General features: G+C 36.7%; 6 protein-coding genes across 6 annotated transcripts; all 6 read left to right on the plus strand.

Annotated features, from left to right (window-relative positions):
• Positions 1 to 2,231: 2,231 nt before the first annotated feature.
• Positions 2,232 to 2,895, plus strand: LOC108602653 (salivary glue protein Sgs-5-like). The gene is made up of 3 exons (XM_017990798.1): positions 2,232 to 2,481; positions 2,537 to 2,722; positions 2,778 to 2,895. The coding sequence occupies exons 1-3, from the start codon at positions 2,268 to 2,270 to the stop codon at positions 2,834 to 2,836; spliced, it is 459 nt and encodes a 152-aa protein (XP_017846287.1). The 5' UTR covers positions 2,232 to 2,267; the 3' UTR covers positions 2,837 to 2,895.
• An 856-nt stretch (positions 2,896 to 3,751) lies between these two features.
• LOC108602673 (salivary glue protein Sgs-5-like) lies at positions 3,752 to 4,425 on the plus strand. Its single transcript, XM_017990817.1, has 3 exons — positions 3,752 to 4,003; positions 4,059 to 4,247; positions 4,303 to 4,425. Exons 1-3 carry the CDS (start codon positions 3,799 to 3,801, stop codon positions 4,347 to 4,349), a joined length of 441 nt encoding a protein of 146 aa, XP_017846306.1. The 5' UTR covers positions 3,752 to 3,798; the 3' UTR covers positions 4,350 to 4,425.
• A 698-nt stretch (positions 4,426 to 5,123) lies between these two features.
• Positions 5,124 to 5,787, plus strand: LOC108602678 (salivary glue protein Sgs-5-like). The gene is made up of 3 exons (XM_017990821.1): positions 5,124 to 5,365; positions 5,424 to 5,609; positions 5,667 to 5,787. Exons 1-3 carry the CDS (start codon positions 5,164 to 5,166, stop codon positions 5,717 to 5,719), a joined length of 441 nt encoding a protein of 146 aa, XP_017846310.1. The 5' UTR covers positions 5,124 to 5,163; the 3' UTR covers positions 5,720 to 5,787.
• A 554-nt stretch (positions 5,788 to 6,341) lies between these two features.
• Positions 6,342 to 6,946, plus strand: LOC108602677 (salivary glue protein Sgs-5-like). The gene is made up of 3 exons (XM_017990820.1): positions 6,342 to 6,559; positions 6,630 to 6,815; positions 6,871 to 6,946. Exons 1-3 carry the CDS (start codon positions 6,367 to 6,369, stop codon positions 6,909 to 6,911), a joined length of 420 nt encoding a protein of 139 aa, XP_017846309.1. The 5' UTR covers positions 6,342 to 6,366; the 3' UTR covers positions 6,912 to 6,946.
• A 535-nt stretch (positions 6,947 to 7,481) lies between these two features.
• On the plus strand, positions 7,482 to 8,251 carry LOC108602618 (salivary glue protein Sgs-5-like). Its single transcript, XM_017990757.1, has 3 exons — positions 7,482 to 7,843; positions 7,899 to 8,081; positions 8,143 to 8,251. Exons 1-3 carry the CDS (start codon positions 7,504 to 7,506, stop codon positions 8,169 to 8,171), a joined length of 552 nt encoding a protein of 183 aa, XP_017846246.1. The 5' UTR covers positions 7,482 to 7,503; the 3' UTR covers positions 8,172 to 8,251.
• A 951-nt stretch (positions 8,252 to 9,202) lies between these two features.
• Positions 9,203 to 9,563, plus strand: LOC108602604 (metallothionein 20-I isoforms A and B-like). Its single transcript, XM_017990742.1, has 2 exons — positions 9,203 to 9,397; positions 9,456 to 9,563. Exons 1-2 carry the CDS (start codon positions 9,216 to 9,218, stop codon positions 9,460 to 9,462), a joined length of 189 nt encoding a protein of 62 aa, XP_017846231.1. The 5' UTR covers positions 9,203 to 9,215; the 3' UTR covers positions 9,463 to 9,563.
• The last annotated feature ends 12,408 nt before the right edge of the window (positions 9,564 to 21,971 follow it).

A 21,971-nucleotide genomic window follows, 5' to 3' on the forward strand; every position in this document is an offset into this window, starting at 1 on the left:
GCAGTTAATTAAGGGTGTGAACTGGTTGAATTATGCGTGAGGGCAGCCCCCAGTCGCCCCAGACCTAAGGCTAGACAGACAGCAGCAGCAAATGGGCAGTAAATAATTCATTAGCGGCTTTTAACAATAAAGTTAGTAGCTTGGCTTTCTTTTTTTGTTGCTGTTGTTGTTGTTGGTTAAGCTGACCAGCTAAGTGTGTGCGAAGCGGAAAGGACACTCAGTTTTAATGAAGTGAACCAGCAACTCATTAGCCGCGCGGTTTGACCTTTGAACTGTTACTTCCAGCCAGCGCACTGGAATGCAGCAGCGTTTTAATTGCTGCTGCTGATAAGATAGACACCACCTGCACATAGGCTGCACCACATATTGTGGTTTGCTTGCCTGCCAAATTAAAATGCAATAAGTCTTCATTTGTAAAAACAAAGCGAGCAAAAAATGCCGCATGTTGCATGTAAATTGGCCCGCAAGCCAAAAAAACGACTGTAATTGAAAAATGTGCTAACAAGACGCTATGTGGCGGGCCTAATGAATGTGCCACTTTTTTTGCGTTTGCCTTTTGCATTCTCGCTTGGCCAACGGGCCAACACGCAATGCCAAGAAACTTGGCTTGCCAGCATTTTGTTTAGAGGGTGATAAATGCTCATCAGGCTTTAAGGCATAAGCAGTGGCAATTAACTTTTACATTGTTGTTGAAACGTAATCAAGTTGTCAGCAGCGTCCACGTCATGGTTAAGAGCTAAACGCGCTTTTACGTATGATACAGCTAATTACGCAAAAGTTCGCTGCTAAATTCCCAAGCCGCATGCCAAACTGCTTGAGAAGTGTAACGCTCTCTCTTTCACACACACATACACACACACACACACACACTTTACTGTGTGGGGGTGTCGAGCTAATCCTGCGGGATCCATTTGCCTAATGCTCGGCAGCAATTTCCACAGTCTAACGACTTCAACTGTCTTCAGTCCTCAGTTGTCATAACAAAACTTGGCGCTGGCTTTGGCACTGGCAGTTGCTACTATTTGCTCTTTGGTGGCTGGTGGGGGGATAAGCCGACGCCTAAAGTCTTAAGTTACTGCTGCGAAGAAATTGACAATAAGCGGCATAAATTTTAAAATTTCATTTTTATCGCATGGCAATTTTCCTGCCGTGCTTTTCACTTTGTGTTTTTTTTTTAAGCCACTTTTAAGTAAGATGCTTGGCTGGCATTATTGACTTTTGAGTTGATAAAGTGCCATAAATGTCACCCCATTAAAACAGATAACAGCAACAACAACAACAGCAATAATAAGAAGAGCATTAACAGCAGCAGCAGCAGCAGTAGCAGCGGCAGCAACATTGACATTGCGAAAAGGTAAAGGTAAAAACGCGCTCGCGCGTTGAATTACCAGCTCTGACTCCTGGGGGTTGGTTGCCAGGATAATGCGCCTCAACTCAATTGGGAATTTTAAAAGTAAAGTTGAATTTCATGTTTGGCTGCGGCAATTGTCACAGATGGTTTAATTGAAGTAATTACATGAGAAATCCGTCAGGATTTGCCAGCTTCTGTTGCTGCTTCCACTTACACATCGCCCTTCAAATAATGACACATTTTGTTTATTATTTTATTATTACTTACTAAGCCAACAGACAACAAGCAACCAACAGCTAACAGTAGCAACTGCGATTGCCTTTGGGGTTTCCTGGGAAAGGGTTAATGGCGTTGTTTGACTTTTGTCTTTTCGCCATTGCGAGTCGTCGCTGTCGCTGTCGCCGCCGCCGCCGCTTCTAATGCTAATGAGCTAATGACAACGAGTACTGCGTGTAATTACCAACCACACACACACACACACACAAACAAAAAAAGGTGTCATAATTATTTATGCCTCTGTGTGCTACGCTTTTGTTTTCAGGCTAAACCAGTTTTATGACAGATCGCTGATTTTTAACTCTGGCTTAATTAAAAGCCTTAGTAGCCAGTTAAAATACATTAAGCCATTTAAATTGGCGCATAAGCTAAATTGTTTAGTTTTAAATTTACACAATTCGATATTCATTTTATGGAATTTTTTGGCATGCATATTTGCATACTATTTATAATATGGACAGCTTTTTCTAAAATTAAGAAGCTATGTTTGTGCTCATTACAAACTGTTTGAATTTAATAAATTGTCAGCAGCATCAGCTGTTTAAACATTTTCATTTTTAAGCCTCCTTGCTATAAAAAGCCTCGCTCCAGCAGCATTATCAACTACTCAAGTCTTTTCAGCTTTAGTGTCAACTCTAAAATGTTCCGTGAACTGTTTTTGCTCGTTGCTATCGCCATGTGCGCATCTGCCCATGTGGTTACTCCTCCAGTCGATCCATGCAGCTGTGGCAGCGGTTGCCCAATCGAGAACAGAATGATCGTCCATGCTTTGGACAACTGCATTTGCCGTCCATTCCATAACCAGTGCTTCATGGAAAAGGAAAGCGCTGATAGAGTTAAGGCTGGCAAATCCCGTAAGTTCATTTATACCAGTCAAAGGATCTTAATGCAATTTCTGCTTTCTCTCAGCTCTGGTTCCCTTGGCGGAGTGCATCTGCAAGAAGTTTAGGCAACTTACCTGCCCCAATCCCAGGGTTACTGCTGAAATCTCATTCCCTGCTGTATGTGGCTGCCCCTACATCGCTGGACCCATTAAGAATATGACTTTCGACAGCATGTGCCATTTGCACAAGTACTCCGGAGAAACTGGCAATCGTAAGTTTAATTTGTATTTCAATAATGCCGCGTACCTACATTTATCTCGTTTCAGCCTTCTTGAATGTGTACCCAGCACCGGTGCCCACACCTGAGGAGCCTTGCGATAATTAATCGATTTACAAAAAGTTACAGAACATGATTTAAATAAAGATTTAACATTTTGCATCTAATTTTATATATCTTTTTATTTGCCTAAAGTATACATAGCAACAGTTGAATACAAATACAAAGTAAGAGTAACTTTTTATAGACATTGAGGTACCTTAATACAACAAATTACTTAACAAAAAAAAAGCAACTTGCAAATTTTAAAATGGCTTATCAATAATTAATACAACTAATACAACAAGCTTTCTGTTTATAAACTACAATTGTTTGTATTTAAACAATTTAATATTTAAAATATGTATAGGCTTGGCAGCCTTTTTGTAAAATAGGATTGTCTGTGAAAAAGAAATAAAATACACGGTTTAAATATTGAAAGCAAGGCTCGTTTCATTTTTGACTATAAAATACCTATATAAATTATATTTATAAATTACTTATTTCATATTTTAAGTAAATTAAGTATGATGAAGAACTATTAATAAATATTCAAAATAAAATGCAAATGCATATAACTCATAGTAAATTTTTATAGTAATTAACTTTTAAATATATTTGCTCAAGTCTTAAGTGTTGAACAGTAATAAGTATTAAAACTAAAATCCATAACTACTTATATACATAATAAAATATATATATACATAGCTTAGCATCAATATTGTTCTAATAGATATTGTTGCTTGATTTAATTGACAAAATTGGCATATATAGATTGCAATAAATTGTGAGTAGTTATTTTTATCATTATCTACATATACATAAGTATTTTAAACTTACTTATGGTGCTGACAGCTTTTTCTGAAAATAGGAATTAATGTTTGTCCTCAATACAAAATTAAAACGCATCATCTGTTTAAATATTGCAATAAGGGCAAGTTGGAGCTCTTGACTATAAAAGGCCAGTTTCCAAAGATAATTCGACTAATCAAGTCGACTTATAACTGCAATCAACAACTTTGATCAGAATAATGTTCCGAGTACTTTTTGGAATCTTCGCAATCGCCATGTGCGTTGTCAATGCCACAACTGTTCCCGGCTGTGCTAGCTCATGCGATTGCTCTCGGGTTAGCAGAATTATCTTCTACGGTCTGGATGAGGGTATATGTCGTCCCTTCTACAACTATTGCTTCATGAGAAGGGAAAATGATGCCAAGATCAAGAGCGGCCTAGTGCGTAAGTACAGCTTGCAAAGTTGTTTCAGAATCTTTGTCTAATTTTGGCATTCCAGCTGTTCTGCCTCTGCATGGATATGATGAGTGCAAGCCATTTATTGTTAAGAAGTGCCCCAACACTAAGGTAATTGCTGAGATCTCATATCCTGCACCCTGTGGCTGCCCCTACAAATCTGGACCCATTACCAATCAGACATTCGACAGCTTGTGCCATTTGCAGAAGTACTCATTTGAGTCTGGCAATCGTAAGTATATTTATAATTAATTAACAACACAGAAGTTTAATTCTTGTTATTTCAGCTTACTTGGGCTGCTGGATGGCGGAAGATTTTTCCAAATGCTATTAATCTGACCTGATGCTTGTGGCGTTTAATAATGTTAACGATTTCTAATTGAATAAAGTTTTCTCATGTTGCATACATATATTATTGACTTATTATTTCCGATTGCTATATAAGAACTATAAAGTTTTAAATGACAATTTTAATAAAAAGAAATTTTAAAAATTAATTTAAATGTTTTAATATTAATGCCTTAATGAGAGTTAAGTATTATAACTGACAGTTTAGCTGTTTGTATAAACTGAATATCAATAATAATTAAAGCAATTGAGATGAGATGAAATTATGCGTAACCGGAATTTTAAATTATGTTAGTGTATGAATTTTTTTTTTAAACAACTTACTTATTAAAATAAAACGCAACTAAGAATTAATGCTTAATTAATTCAATTAATGCTGAAATTCTTAGCTATGAATAGCCCGCATATAAATATATATTATTACTTGATTATTATTATTCTATTAACCAATCATCTTGTATTTAAATAATGCTATTTAATGAATAGTAGTAAGAATGTATATCCAACTAAAATAATTATAGTCAGAAAGCATTTTAGTAATTTAAAAGCTATGCTCTGTATTTACAAATTAATAGTAAAGAAATTGTTGCATGTTAATATTTCTATAAATATTTCAATTTATATTGGTATTAACAGCTTTTTCTGAAAATAGAAGTGCATGTTTGTCATGCTGTAAAGAAGTAAATAGCATCAACTGTTTAAATATTGCAATAAACAGAGGTAGTGAGGCTCTTGACTATAAAAACCCCAAGCCCATCACATTAAACGATTAATCAAGTTTTTTAATCAAGATCGCCAAAATGTTCCGTGTACTCTTCAGTCTCTTCGCAGTCGCCATGTGCGTGGTGAATGCCACTCATCCACCCACGAACTGTGTATGCGAGTGCTCTCGTGATGATAGATTCCCCTTCTGGGCTCTAAAGGACTTTGTCTGCCTGCCATTCCATAACCAGTGCTTCATGCAAAAGCAAAACGATGACAGAGTCGCGAATGGACAAACCCGTAAGTTAGCTGCTAGCAATTTTACAAATTTGAGTTCGTTTTAATGTTGTCTTTTTAGCTATCATATATGTGGGCGCTAACGTCTGCAAGCCATACATTGTGAAGAAGTGCCCCAACACAAAGGTAATTGCTGAGATCTCAATGCCTCCGGCATGTGGCTGCCCCTACAAGGCTGGACCCATTGTCAACAAGACCTTCGACAGCTTGTGCCATCTGAATCAGTACTCGATTGAGCAGAACTTGCGTAAGTTTATAATTTAGCCAAAAAAATGCGCACAAACTTATTCTTTTATTATTACAGCTTACTTGGGCTGCTGGATGCAGGAAGATCTCTCCAAATGCTATCTAAACTGATCTGATGCTTGTTTTGTTCTATAATGTTACCGATTTTTAATTGAATAAAGTTTTCTCATGATGCATAATTTATTGACTTATTACTTTTGCTTGCTAATAATATTTGAGTTCTTTAAAATATTTTTAAGCATAGCTTTTAGGATAATGTATGCACCTAACAACTTACAAATTGTTTTATTAAACATACATTTAATGCATTTAATGGCATACCAGTTCTTATATGTTGTTTAAGAAATGTTAATTTTAATACATTGCCTACTTGATATGAGTTTGGCTAAAAGTGCTAAGTATTGCTCATACTTAAAGCCCTAAATTTTAAGCTTAATGCTTTACATGCTTGAACGCAATGAGCAGATCGCTAATCGATCGACTGCTAATTGAACTAAAAATTAAGTTTAACATTTTATTGCGTTATGTTCTGAGTGTAATGCGTCTGGTCAAAAGCTCGAGTCGAGCCTCTGGACATGTCGTGCGAAATTATTTTTAGGATTGGCAGCTTTTTCTGAAAATAGTCATGCATGTTTGTCTTAATTTCATATGGTCTAGATATCAACTGTTTAAATATTGCTGCTCGTTGGTTTTTGGGCTATATAAATGCTTGATCCAGGAGCAAATCAATTTATTAACTCTTCAACTAGTTCAGCATAATGTTTCGTGTACTTTTTGTCTTGGTAGCAGTCGCCATGAGTATGGTTGAGGCCACCAGTCTTTGCGGCTGCTCTTGCGGGCGGGAGGACAGACGAGTGTGCTGGGCAATAGAGAATTGTGTCTGCCGTCCATTCCATAACCATTGCATCCTAAAATATACAAGTGACGAAAACGAAAAGGCTGGCAAGGGTCGTAAGTGTTTAAATTTAAAGTATTAAACTTGATAAGATTTCATATTAATTTGCACTTTAATTTTAACCAGCGCTTATTGCAATGCCTGAGTGCCAATGCAAGGCTTGGGGTCGCAAGTATTGCCCTGATCCAAGAGTCGTTGGTGAAATATCGTATCCATCGGACTGCCCATGCCCCTACGCTGCTGGAATCTCCAAGAACGTAACATATCCCAGCTACTGCGAAATGATGAGGATTACAGCTGAGCAGAAGTTGCGTAAGTATCAATTGTTTTTAATTAATGCAGCGCACTTACATTAATTCTATTGCAGCCGTTATGCGCTATTGGAAATATACCGATCTGAATGAATAAATGACAAACAATTTGTACAATATGAATATTTTAAATGATGATAATGATTATTAAATGATAACATGCTTACCGAATTTCTATTTATGTCTTTATTTATTTCTTTATTTTTGGCTAATTAATTAACATTAATTTAATGTTATTTGAAGCCATATAAAATACTTACTAAAAAGGATAATATGTTCTGAGTCTTAAGGAAAGAAAGTAAGACTTTTTATGCTGTGAAAACAAGCAAACAATTTTAATAATATAAAGCTCTGTAGCTAATAAAAACATTTGCCATTGAATACCCATAGATTTTTCATTTCAATATATAATAATTAAATAAATGGAAATTCTACTGATTAAACAAGAATATTTTAAACATATTTTTCAAGTCAGCAAACTTATTTTTAACATATATTACATACATGGCTTAATTTTTGTTTACAATAACCTTGAACTTTTTAAATTAAAGGTTGTTATTAATAGATTTTGGCCAGCTTGTTTGCTCTGTTTGTTTAATAACAAATGCAACTGTACAAATATAAATATTTTAATGCAACTGGACTATATAAAGGCTGTATTCCAAGATCCAATAGTTAACTGGGCAGTCATGTGGAGCAAACTTATTTTGTGTGCAGCGTTTCTAATCGTGGCAGACGCCACATTCTTTAAGCCAATTCTGCCAATTCTGTTTCCTCACAAGCCGCCCTGCGGAGGAGGACCACCACCACCACCGCCACCACCACCACCACCACCATGCCATTGGCAACCACCTCCACCACCACCATGCCATTGGCAACCACCTCCACCACCACCACCACCACCATGCCCATGCAATCATGCAGATAGGAGTCTATCCTATGCGCTGGAGGAGAATATTTGCCGTCTATACCAAAATCAATGCTTTATGAAAGAACAATTTGATCAAAGAAGGAAAGAACATAAGAGCGGTAAGTTAATTTTTGTAATATTTGTTTCTTTTATTAACTTTATTACCACACACAGACCTCGTGCCCGTATCGCGAGATCAATGCAGGAAACACATTCCTCACTGCCCAAACACGAAAGTGATTGCCGATGTATCGAAGCCTCCAGCCTGCGGCTGTAAGGGCAAAGCAGGACCTGTGGAAAAAATGACATTCGATAGCTTGTGCCATCTGCAGAGAGAAGCGGCTTTAAATGATTGGCGTAAGCTTAAGCTTTCTATTGTGTTTTCAGTACAAAATCTTAATGCATGTATTCTCTTTAGCTTACACGAATGTGCAGACATTGAATTGAAGACAAAGATGACCATGGGCTACTTTTTGTTAACACTGATTATTGATTTTTTATTAAAGTTTGAATAGTTTTTGCATTGAATTATATTTGTTATCATTTTGAAGTGGCTGTAACTTGATATAAAATAAGCCATGATCATGAATATAATGAACTGATCTTATATTCGTTATTATAATTAGTTAAAGGCATCTGTAAATTATTATTCAAGCAGAACTTATGTTTATAACATTCGACGTTGATTTTTATTGTTCCATTAAAAGTTTTTATAATAGCTATAATAAGTAAATTACAATTACATTAAATCTTATTTAGTTTGGAAAATATTTTACATATGTAAATTGTTATTCAAGCACTTATTTATATAAAGTTTATACATTAACCTTCAACTTTTATTTGTCTTGTTCCATTAAAAGTTTTTATTAATAGATTATAGCCAGTAGTTAATTTCACTATGAATATTTTAAAGAAACAGAAGCAAGCAACCCAGAATGTGGCTGCCTTGGGCCAACATGTCTGCCAGGAAAGGGAAGGTAGATCAGTCCCAACAAAACCAAGATATGGAAACTGAGAAAGGACAGCTTGAGCTGATTGTTTTAGTTTTTAATAAAGTATTGTTATTGGAACATTAATTTTAATTGTTATTCTTTTGAAATGATTTTGTTGGTACATTATAAAATACTTGTTTAGTTAAAAACAATACATTTTTATTGCAATCATTACATTTTAGAATGGCATGTTTTCTTTTCATTTATCAACTAATTTCTATAACTCAAACTATATAACTTTATATTCCTATACCGCAGTCATTTTGGCCGTATCAATATTAACTACAAATTTATTTGAACTTGACATTAGGTTAACCTACTTATAAATATAGAACTTAACCTATTTATATATGTATATAAATATTTGCCTAAGCATATGTTGTATTTTATTTTTGGAGCAACAGCAACTGCATAAACAAACGAAAAGCTGCAATTTTTTTGGCTATAAAAAGCCAAGCAAAAGTTTTTGATGCATTCAGTTGATTTCAAATACTTAGCCATGTTTAATCTGAAGTTCTTGCTGCTGCTGTCCGTCATCTGCTTTGTGACCCAGGAGACCATTGTGGCTGCCAGCGAGCGCAATTGCAATTGTGCCAACGCCTGCTCCCGTTGCAGTTGTGCCAAGTGTCCTGAATGCGAGCGTTGCTGCAAGTGTCTGAGCGCCTGTAGATGCGATTGCCGGTAAGTAAGCGACTTATATCTTATCACATTTGTTTGTTAATTTTAATGCATATTGCAGCTCGTAGTGGAAGGCTTAGTTTCGATGCGCATTTAGTTGGTTTTGTAATTTATCCAGTTGTTGTCATTAAAGTGTTGCAACCTTTGCAGCAGAAGAATGGAAAAGTAACAAACAAATAACACTCAGTTTTATTTTCATCGTACTCTCTCTCAACGTACCCAACTGTTTGGCATTACTTTGTGCGCTCAATTGTAAAGCGTTGAACGCTAGAATGCGCAGACAAAACATTTGCATAAAGCATTGCATTGATCATTTTTTTATTCATATTCATTCATTCGTTGGCAAAGTAATTTCGCTTTGCGCTCTTTATGCTACGCTTTCTTGACTTCACAGCCGCACAATGAGCGCAAAAACGGAAAAACAAAAGCAAAAGTAATCATATCCTGCCGACATATTCCCTTTTGTCTTCAGGTGAATGCAGCGACAGCGATAACGACAACGACAACGACAACTTTGTAGCTGTGGGCAGAGCATTAAGCTGCGCTGCAGTCGCTTTAAATTGTATAAGGAATCAAGTTATTAGTTTAGCATATTTGATTGCCCAACCTTTGGCTTGCATATCCTTAAAAGCCTTATCGAGTCATTTAGTCGAAAAGAAAAAACAAGCAATTAAAATGATGAATATGCAATAAATGTGTTCGGCTTGCCCAAAAATCCTCCCCAACTGTCAGCTCTTCCCAAAAAATACAAATACATTTTATATGCTAATGAGCAGCAGCGCATTTGTATCTAAAAAGCAAATAACACTAACTGAAATGCGGACATACATTTGCCTAATGAAAACAGCGCCATTAAAATGAAAGGAAAACGCAAACGAGAAAAAAACAACTTTAGATACCAAAAATTGGAAACACGTCGACTTTCAGCAATTAAAACGCCACGAGCATAAGGTCCTGCCAACTCACACACACAAACGCACACACACACACACACACACTGACTGTCAACTTGTATTATTTGTCTGCATATGGCTTAGAGAGCTGAGGGGACGATCGTCTAGCAAATTAGAGATTAACACGCATGTGTCATCCTTTTGCTACGAAATTGTTTAGTTCATTGACCGCCCGACAATAAAACTAAAACTTCAACTCAAGTGCCAAAGTCGCGGCCAAATTTTTATAACTTTACGAAATTAGAGCAATTTGATGAAACTATAAAAATGTCAGGACACACTTAAAAGCCACAGAAATGTGCCGAAAATTTGTGAGTTGCCGGATAAAAGTTGTGCGCGTGCTCTCAGGTAGACGAGCCAACAACCTGAGGGTTGGCATTTATTTATCTAACTGCAGTTTGTGAGTGTGTTAAATAAGCTATGACGAGAGCATTGTTGCATGCAGCACGTACTGGAGGGTCAGTCAGTTGGGTGTGTGTTTATCCCGAAGTGGCAGCTATTAATTAAGCTGCCCACGAGCCTATGCGCCTGTCATATGCACCCAGGTCCATCTTTAGTTTAACAACTTAATTATATAGCTGCTCAATCATACACAAACATAATAAGTGAACTCGGCTTGTTTGCATTTTAAAACTATTTATTTGTAACTCCAATTGCTGTGGCATCCGATCTTCCCCCCCTACATGCCAACTGGCATTAATTCGATAATTGCAATTACGCGTGTGTGTGTGCGTGTGTGCATAGACTCATTTGTTTGTCTAGCTGATGGCTTAATTGGCCTTTAATTTGTTGCAAATTGGTTAACGTGTGCACAAACACGGCGTATTATTTGACTTTCATATGCGCGTAGTTGTATTAACCAGTTGTCAACAGCTATTAAGCACTGCGCTTGCTATAATTGAGTTATTTATATTTGTCTATCTGCATATAGTCGTCGTATTTGAAATACATTTCAGTTGTCAGCCTCAAATTGCTGCCACAACAAGAAGAGAGTGGCATGCAGTCAAATGAAATTGATTGATGAACCAGCAGCAGCAGCAGCAAATAAAAGTTTATATGGCCTAGCAGGCTGACAGACAGATTATCATGCGGTGGTTAGAGCAAAAATCAAAATCCAAACAGCAGGCAAAGTGTCAAAGCAACAGCAACAATACCCAGCAGCAACATGATTATCCAGCAACAGTGCCACGAGTCAAAAGGGGTGCGGCAGCAGCAGCAGCAGCAGCATCAACAGATACAAATGTAGTGCGCCATGTAAATGCTTGAAAATTGCTCTCCCTTTGGCTTATTGACATTAATGTAACAATTGTCATTGGATTTATTAATGCACAACGCTTCAAAGGGCTGTACTATCAATCATTTGATTGATATTAATGAACTAAAATTTGCATTTGCACAAAACTTTGTAACACTGTAAGCATTGTTAGGGGCTTAGAAAACTTGCCAAAATGTTTGCATACGCTTCAGTTTTAGGGGTAATTAATTTAGCCACAACAAACATGCCTGGGGCAAATCCTAATGACAGCGCAAGCTTATTGATATTCAATTGGCATGATGCCTACAACATGTGACTCGCATATCGAGGGTGGTTTATGCACTTAGCCAGCAAACTGTCAAAACATTATTAAGTTAATAGAGTCATTTTTCGTTAGACGTACAAGCTAATGGGCGGTTGCTTGAGTTACAGTAGTGCATTTCCCAAAATTGAATGCAGAGTCAGCAATTATCAAACATTTGTGCAGGCAGATCAATTGACACTTGCTATTCCAGAGCTAGCAAGCTAGAGACTGTTTCTATTATAGAGCGTACACACATCTTTGCTATGCTAGGCACATAAATTTTACCGAATTTGTTGACGTTTTATGCATTACAAAAAAAAAAAAAGGCAGCAGCAGGCAACTCAAATAGCAAAACCTCAGGCTCAAGCAGCAGCTTAACAATAAGACCACAAGCAGACAAATAAGCAACGCAAATGCATGCACACTTACACACACCAACACACACACATACAAACACTCATCTACATATACAATGGAGGACATAAGCAGCCAGCCAGCCATATAAATGTACAGTTTGTGGCGTATATAAAAACGGAAAGAAAATTTGAATTTTTAAATTAGTTTTGTTAACTTTTGCTGCTGTCGTAGCTGCTACTTTCGTCCTCGTGGTCCTGCTCGTCGTCGTTGTTGTTGTTGTTGTTGGCATAGCCTGGAAATGTTTAACGACTCGTAAGGAAATTGCAAAGTAAAATGTCTTCAGGAATTTCAACATTTTTATGCAGGAAGCAAAAGCAGCAGCAGCAAACAGCAAATGTAATAAAAAGCAAGCAACAAGAACAAGCAACCACAAGATGGCGGTAAGTGGGTGGATGTTGGCTTGGTGTATGCGTGGGTGGATGGTCTTTGGGTGGTGGTGGTGGTTGCTTGTAGTGCATGAATTTGCTCACTTGGTTGCCTTTTGGTTTGGCGAATTAAATTTCAAATTGCGAACGCTTGTCAATGAGACAGAAAGAGAGCAAAGACAATGTCACAACAAGTTGTGGCAAAAGTTTTTGCCTCGCTCTGGTGTAAAATATGGAAAAAAGAAAAAGAAATGTTGTTGTCGCCCAGGTAGGCAACAGTTGCTGCTTATGCATACCAAATGGCAATAAGATTATTTGTTTTGTCAGTCGACACACGCAATATGCTGATGACTTTCTCATGGGCCAATAGCTATCAAGCGCTTGTTCGCCAACTGACAAGGGGTATGCCAATTTTCTTTTGCATTATAAACTTATATTAAACGTGTCTAAAATAGCAAAGTTTTATTTTCTGCTGCGTGCCACACACAATATGTAATTCATTTTTATAAACTTTTATTTGAGGGTATCCATCGTATGCAATAATGTGAGCCTATGTCTTTTCCAATTATTATCAATTTGACAGGCAATTTTTTTTGCTGTTAGACTTCATTAGTAATGCACAAGTGCACTTTATACATAACATAAAATGCAATTAAAATTTCATGCATATCAAATGTATATAAATGAAGTGCGTTTGTTAAAAATATCGACAGATTAATACATTTATCGAGTGCAAGTGTCGCTTTAAATATGTAATAAAGGATAAAATGCTTAAATTAAATGTTATGGTATATGATTAAATTTTTAAAAAGTGATCAAGATAAAACCAACAATGAAATATCAATTCTTTTTATATATATTCTACTAATTTATATAAAAATTATTAACGCCGTAACATTTGGAGATCGAAAAATTAAAGTAGAGACAACTTTACCTAAATCTAAATTTGCTGGCATGTTACTAAGATAATTTCTTAAAATGAAAAGTTTTAAATGCCAGCTCTGACAATGAATCTTTTTATTGTTTTTGAATTCAATTGCACTTAATCAACAGTGTAAATTTCTTAATTATATAGCTTGCATTTGTTTATTTAATTTGATGCCAATTCGTTTAGCGCTTCAGGCATAGTAACAAATGTTCAAGCCAATCAAGCATAATAAAGCGTAAATTGCAGCCAATAAGCAGAAAGGAAGCTCACACACATATATACACACACTCACGCATACTTGAGCAGCCGCATGTTGATATAGCAAAGGGAAATGAAAGCTGGGAAAAAACTTTGTGCAATTTATTTTGCCAAGTAAAATTACTTGTCGCTGCTGGGCAAAAGAAAACTAGAGCTGACACACACACATGCAAATATATATAATATATATATATATAAGTATATGCGAGTGTCATGTGGGTGTGCATATAAATTAGACAGCAAACAAAAATAGAAACAGAGATAGAGACAGAGACAGAGAGAACGAACGGCAGGCGGCAAAAAGCTCAAAGTGAGCCATGTCACGAAGAATATTCCAAATTAGCATTAACATTTTGTCCGTTTGTGCTGCAGTTTTATAGTTGTGGGGATTTGCCTTTGGTGCGAACGTTTGCAATCAAAAAATTGGCTGACGTAGGTACCACCCGGGCCAGCCCCACTGGCGACCAAAGATAAAAGGCGCATCCAGTTGCCAGTCAACGTCATCAACAGCAACAGCAACTGAAGCTGCTGCTGCTGCTGAAATAAATATACATAAACTTTTTGACTGCTGTTTGTTGCGGACCTTTTCACATTTTGTTTTTCTTGGTTTGTTTTTTGTTGTTGTTTTGCAAGGTTTATTTCGCTTTGATTTCGGTTGCTGCTGCTGTAACTGAACCATAGTCAGCGGTTCGAGGACAACATGCCTTTATGCCACTCAATTTGCCACTTGATAAAAAGTCTGATTGGTTTTTGCTGCGCACACGAATTTGCATTTGGCTAACTTTCAATCTCGGGACGTATGCGTAATTTCTTGGAACCTCTATTTTTGACATACAATGCATACAAATTGTTAATATTAATTAAATTTACAGCTTGAGTTGAGCTCGAATTTTTCATTTAATGCTCGCAGAGATTCGCATCGCAAGCCTTGCGACAGCTTGACAAATGAATGTGACTGTCAAAGTGCTTTGATAGCTTGCCAGCAATGGCGGCAAAAACAAATGGCGCTGCCAATGTGTAGGTGTGGCCCAAAGCAAAAGTACTACAAACTAATTTCCATGCCTGGCACGCGCGCACACAAACACACACACACACACACACACACACAGATAGATAGATAGTCCGTAAGAAATCGTTTTGGGTGGCGCTTGACAGTTGCCAGGACATTGGTTGGGTATTAGTGTAATTAAATGGCCAGCGCAAAAGTTAATTGGAGCGCTGTCGCTGTCACACTGTCTGTGTGTATGTGTGTGTGTGTCAAGGCAATAAAATAAAGAAAAACTTGCTAATAAAAATTAACTTGAATGGCGGACATTTTGCAATGCCACAGTGCGTGCCTATTTATTTAACAAATTAGCATAATTGTTCACAAAATAAAATTCAACTTAAGTACAAATGATGGCCGCGCCATCGTTCGTCTGCTTAGCTGTTAATTAACATGTGAGTGTGTGTGTGTGTGTGTGGTTTGGGTGGATTTGGGTGTGTAGGTGGCATCCCGTAGCGCAAATTAGTTTGTACGCCATGCTAATTGCAAATTTGCGTGTTTGTCTACAATAAAAAGCACGTCATGTATCTCTAGCCTAGTGCTCTAGCCAGCAAAACTGTATACATATATGAAAATTGCTTTGACTTTAGATAAGCGAAAGCGACAACGACAACGACAAACTGGGGCTGGGTATACATAGAGTTAGGCGCTGGCCGTGATAGACGCGACGCGCTAAGCGAGGGGACAATAAATTTTATGACCTTTAGCTTTGAAGACCAAGCCACCCACAAGGCACTCGAGAGGCGCAGCTTTGCCCACTTAAAAAGCCACTTGCCAAGTTTAATTACAAACACAGCGCACACAATAACTAAAAAGGAAATCAACACAGCTGCTCTAGTGGCTTATGATCTTAGTCACAAAAGCAGCAGCGGCAGCAGCAGCAGACTGACTGAATGATTGACTGATTGACTGTCTGAACCTTACGCGTGTTTGTTTGCTTGCTCTGCCTTTGTGTTTGTCCATCTGAGATAAGCTTTGTCGTCAGTTTGTTAAAAACACGCAATGACAACTTACTTGCCGACCAGTTGTCAGCATGTGCTTCTTATTGTTGCTGCTGCTACAGTTGTTGCTGCTGTTGTTGTTGTTGTTGAGTGGATACACACACTTAGATAAATGAAAGCAATTTTTGTGTGCAGCTTTGACCAGGGTGCTTTTTAGTTGGCGATTTTCATTGTTTAAAGTGTTGGCCGGCACACAATTCTTATTGTTGTTACAACAACCGAGAAACGTTTGCAGCTTATCGTGGCAATTTAACAAATGGCCAATGTTATTGAGCTTGATAAAAAAATACAACAACTGCCAATAGAATGTAGTACAAAGTGTAGCTCAAGCTGTTGAGCAGTTAATGTTGCAATAATAGTTTTAGTTAAGGTTCAACTAGCAAAGATATGTTTAGTAACAAATGAAATCAAATAATTTGCGAACTGCAGTGTAAACCGAATGCATCAATTAAATATATATGGCATGTCATACTTAATTTAAATTACTAAATAATAAATTCAATATTAAGAACGCTTTTATTGTTAAGAATACAAAACAATTTAATATTGCTTTTATTTTATGTAAGCAAAGCAATATTCATTAGTAATTTCCCTATTTCCTGCACAAGGCTATAATTTTCCCAACAATTTCCCTCAACGCTTTAGCAAAGACAGCAACCACAGCATTGCAATTGCAAATTGTAACGATTGTTGAAATATTAAACAATAATCAAACATTATTTTATGAAAGAAAATGTATTCTCAAATTTTAATTATTATTTTAAATAATTTAAAAAATGTATATGAGAAAAAACAGCAGCTATGAAAAATAATGTTAAATTTGGACACATGTAATGTTAAATTTGGTCACCAAAAATCGGCATGTGTCCAAACTTAACATTTATTTAACATATATCTCAAAATTTAACATTTCCAACTTTAACATTTCGTTAACAGCTTTGTTGTTTCGTTTCTCTTCTAAAGAACCAAAAAGAACTTGTAAAATTTGATACTCATTTTTGAACGTCTTATAAAATTTGATACACATTTTTGAACGTCTTATAAATTTTAAACGTATCAAATTTTAAAAGTATAAGCTTACATTTATAAATATGATTAATATGTGACTTTCTTTCAATTGGACTCATTTTTATATGGTGGACACCATTTATATATGATAATAAAATATTTAACGCATATTTATTGCAGATTCTAATTGTAATTATATATGCTATGTGACCTTTCTCGCAATTACTCTCTATATTTGCCTTCTGCACACTCACTACCTAACTATCGCTTATTAATTGCTGTAGAGCAATTAGCCACAGCCGTATTAATTTTAATTAGTAAGTAATCACTTACTTTTCAAATCATCGCAACTAACATGTTGCATCGCAACTAACTGCCTGCTGCAGGGATTCATCGATGTTTGATATGAAAAATCGACTAAAATGTTGTTGCATAAAATTGGACGATTGAGCCCCAGGCAAACCTCGTGAACTTTCGTGCTGAGTTCGCGACCTGAAGACTCATTGCCGAAATCAAACCAGAGGCAAACAGTGTTGCACAGATCATTGCCTAAGAGGCTTGCTCAAATCACGTGCATTCTTTGGCATAATGCCACATGTGACTGTGTTAATTATATAAAAAAATAAATGAAGACTTTATTTTTTCAAAGACTTACAAAACCACCAATAGAAATGTTTATTACTTGGGGGTTTAATTATTACTTTTCATTTAAAATATTAAGCTTCCACATGTTTTATTGTTTTCTTTTGTTTTTGTTGTGATCTTCTGATTCTTATATGTTTGACAGTTGTGTAAAAATGGCAGTTGTGTCAAAATGGCAGTTGCGAAATTGCGAAAAGTCACTCAAATTTATAACCCCAAGCACGTAAATTCAATATCACATTGTTCATTATAATTATAAATATATATATATATATATCTTTATATCAGAATGGACCTAGCGGAAGCTCTTAAAATTATAAACAGCCAGCGATTGGAAATTGAAAATTTAAATTTAAAATTTAAAAATATATTTCTACAGTCGGCCGAAACTTTATCGAGTAAGTTTTAACAGGTAATTTTAAAATTTAAAATTATAAATTGAACCCCACAGCATTTTCGGCGGCCCAGCAGCAGGTGCTGTGTTGCTGTGGGCAGGCTCCGCAATGACTGCAGGCGCCACAATGGCAGCAGCCACAATGGCCGGAACAGCGGCAGCAGCCTCAGCAGTGGCCGGAGCAGCGGCATCAGCAACCTCAGCAGCAGCAGCATCAGGAGCATCAAGAGCAGCAGGAGCCTCAGCGGCCGGAGCAGAAGAGGCAGCGGCTAGAGAAAAGACAGAGGATCCACAATTATAAGTGCCCCAATTGTCTACGATTCTTTCAAAAAAGAATAAAAGAAAATTCAAAACATACAGCTGCATGCAGATTCATGCAGCTTGAACACATGTAAGTATTTTTTTTTAATTATAATATTTTCTTAATTAAAAATTTTTATTTGCAGATGTGAAAAGTGCAGCGGGAAATTTAAAACGCAGGTAAAGCTCGAAAGGCACAGGCTCGAGTGCGAGCCGATGTTGCTGCGAGAGGTATTAGACATCCAGCAATCAGAGCCGCCAGATATCGAAGAGGTAAGAAATCTGAATCGGAATTTATATTTTTTTTTTCAGCTACGACTTTTCGGCATTTTATAGTTCGTTGGTGTGTGTGCAAAATGATATATATGTTTTTATAGCGAACTGGTTGTCTATAATCGTCAGCAGCAGGATTAGCCTAGCGGCGGCAGCGCATGTGCTTGCCTTGCTTGTTGTATTTTCATCATCGATGTTTGATTCGAAAACATCGATGTTTTGATAAGCTTGCTTACCTTCTTTAAAAACTAAGCAACTTGGCAACATCGTTTAGTACGCAATTTCAATATTAATTAAATTTTTTTTGTTATTATTACTTAAGTATACTTATACATTTATTGTGTACAATATTTAGTAAAGCAGGCCAATTGATCTCGGACCGTAGATGCTCGCCCAAACCTTCAGTAGTATATATATATATATATATATATATATTGTTGTTTCTTGAATCAACCTGCCCTGTTTCCCGGCCCCGCATGTATGTTGATTGATTTTGCGACTGCCTATAATATATTTATATATATATATATTGTAGTGTATAACACTCCGATTATTAAAAGATGCGTCTGCTCTGTTTGGCTCTTAAATTCATTGTGTCTGTATATTGTAGGGATGTTGATAATATATCAAAATATCAATATATCGATATTATTTTCCTAAAAATTATATATTTATATCGGTATATACGATACGAATTTTTTTTTTTTTTTATTTTTTTATAAAGTCGTGCTTTGGTCACTCTTCGATCTACTTTTGAGAAAGCGGGAGGATTGTGAAGCTGAAGCTGTACCTTTAGCTTGCAGCAAGCATCATGGGAAAAGTAATCCCATAATATTTTTGGAGCTCGCATAAAGCGTCTATGCCGGGACTATCGAAACTGGCACTCAAGTACTTGATAACACCGGGAAGTTCAGTGCCATCAGAGCGGCTTGAATTCGCCATAAAATGCGTTGCTTGCTTACACGTGAAGCAACGTGTATTTTTAAAATCTGCTAAAACCAAATATTGACATTCAAATATTGAATGAAATGAATGTGGGGAACATCAGTTTTTTTTTTTTTTTTGAAACAAAATATCAAAAATATTGATATATCGATTTTCCTACATGATATATTAAATATCATTCTGATATTTTTTAAAAACCGAAAATATCGTTGATACGATATTTAAAAAATATTCGACATCCCTAGTATATTGTCTTGTTCTTATGTTCAAGTTTACAGTATTCATATATGTTAATTATGAAATGTTATGTTATATATGTTATGTTAAATGTAAAAAGTGTGACCATACATGAGTAACTTATAAGTGATAAATATCTAACATATTTTTTTTTATATTTTTCAAACAAGCTTCCATAGTAATTATATATTTTGTTTTTATTGTTTAGATATTAAATGAAAATGATAATGAAATGAAACTTAAAAAAACAAATAAATAAAACAAGTATGCTATCATAGCAGTCTTTCAGAGCAGTTGAATAATTTAAAAGAGACAAAAAATTTAAAAACAAATATAACAAATCTTTCACAGCACTTTTTCAATTTGTTAATATTTTCCAAAGGCACAAATACTGAAAAATAATAATACTTTCATAGCAGTTTGAAATTATAAGAGACAAAAAACTTTCTATTTTGTAATTTTCTCACAACCAAGTCTTACACGTGCGAGCGCGTAACGTGTGGCAAGGACTATAGGGGTTGGCAAATAAGGCAGACAGACGGCAGGCAAGGCAAGCAGTGGTCGACCTTGAGAGCAAATCAACCCCTAACAACATTTTGTAACAACGCAACGTAGTAACGAAGGGCTGCGTTACTTTTGCTGTTCGCCTGTTAGGCTAAGGTTGCTCCTAGTTACGACGTAACTGAAACCGGTTTTGTGGCTTCAGCAGCTGCACTGCTCTCGCGCCTGACGGGTTCATGATGATGTAACTGTTGTTGTAACGTGACCGCGAGTGGTAACGTCAAAAAAACCCCAAGCCCAGCCTGCAAAGCGGGCGGGCTGTTGCTGCTGCTGTCGCTCGGTCTGGCATTTGGTCTTTTTACTCCGCCCCCTTGAGCACGCCTTAGCGCCCCGCTGGCGAGCCAGCGACATGCGCACTAGAATTTGAGTAACCGCATTGCCTGCTACGCGTGCTGCGCGCCTAATCAACCTTGGGCGGGCGTTACCTTAAGAAGGGTTAAAGCATTTGATGGACACGTGACATTACAGGCAGCGGCGCTCCCGTGGCTGCTGTTGGCTAATTACAATTTGCAGTTAATCAGTCCATTCACTCTCTACAATTGTAGGCATTACAGTTCACACTTTAATTTTAGCCAGGCCTTTAAACGCGCCAATAACTTTCAAAGCGACTTGCGCTTAAACAAGTGTTTACCAGTTGTGCTGCCATGGGGGCGTTGACAGCATTTTCAATTTGCAATTCTGTTTGTCTTTCGGTATAGCTTTAAATTTTTGAAACTCCTATAACTAATAGTGGAAGTTTTCATTTATAAGTAGCACAATTTAAAAATATATTTTACACTGTTTACTGTTTACAGCTTGTTTTAGTATTTGCTTTTGGTTCAAATCAGTTTTACTTTGATTTCAAAAATCCGTTTTCAAATCAGTAGGTGGAGACTTTTTAGCCTGATGCCAAGGTGCGACCACTAGAAACGAAGCGTTATGGAAATGGGCTGTGCATCAGCACAACCATTACGCCGGACAAACCACCGCAACCTCTGCCTGGTACGCTCTTCAACTGCGAGTCAGCAGGAAGCGAGTGTGCGTGCAGTGGCGTCGCCTCGTTGCCAACTCTGAGGCACATCCTCCTTGTTTAGCTGCAGCAACCGTCACTGAACATTTCAAAAACACTAAAAAAAAAACCCACCCTTAAACTGGGTGTGACACACCCCTCGCTCTAAATTCCAATCGCTTGTTTAGCACTGCTGTGCGCCTGTTGAAAAACTTCAAGCGGAATTTCCTTTCGTTTGACTTCAGAATGCGGCAATAATCTGGTCGTTGCCGTTTAAATTGTTCATTTCTTCTAATCATTACTTCAAAGGGCATAACATTCTGTCAAGCAGAAGTGTCTTTTGAGTAGTGAGCATCGATATGTTCATTGTTTAAATACGCAAAAAAAAAAGGCTCTGAAAACTCGCGCTGCCTGCCACTCTTGGGTGATTTATTTTTGCTCGCAATTCTTTTTGCGTGATAGGCCACGCAGCTTCTGCTTCCCTATTAGTTTATTTTATTGGGAGAGCCAAAATTGTTTCATTTCAAATATAAAACATGTACTAAAGTTGCAATACACTAAGCCGCCATGTCTACCTGTTGAATTTTGCGAACAATTTTATATATATATTATAATATACGCAGCATACGTTTTAAAATATACGCAGGCAGCATCAAAAGGTCTGAGGCAAGGCGCCTAAAAAGGATAAGGCGCATTTTTTGAA

Source organism: Drosophila busckii, chromosome 3R (genome assembly GCF_011750605.1).
Source record: "Drosophila busckii strain San Diego stock center, stock number 13000-0081.31 chromosome 3R, ASM1175060v1, whole genome shotgun sequence".
In the NCBI taxonomy this organism is placed as follows: domain Eukaryota; kingdom Metazoa; phylum Arthropoda; class Insecta; order Diptera; family Drosophilidae; genus Drosophila; species Drosophila busckii.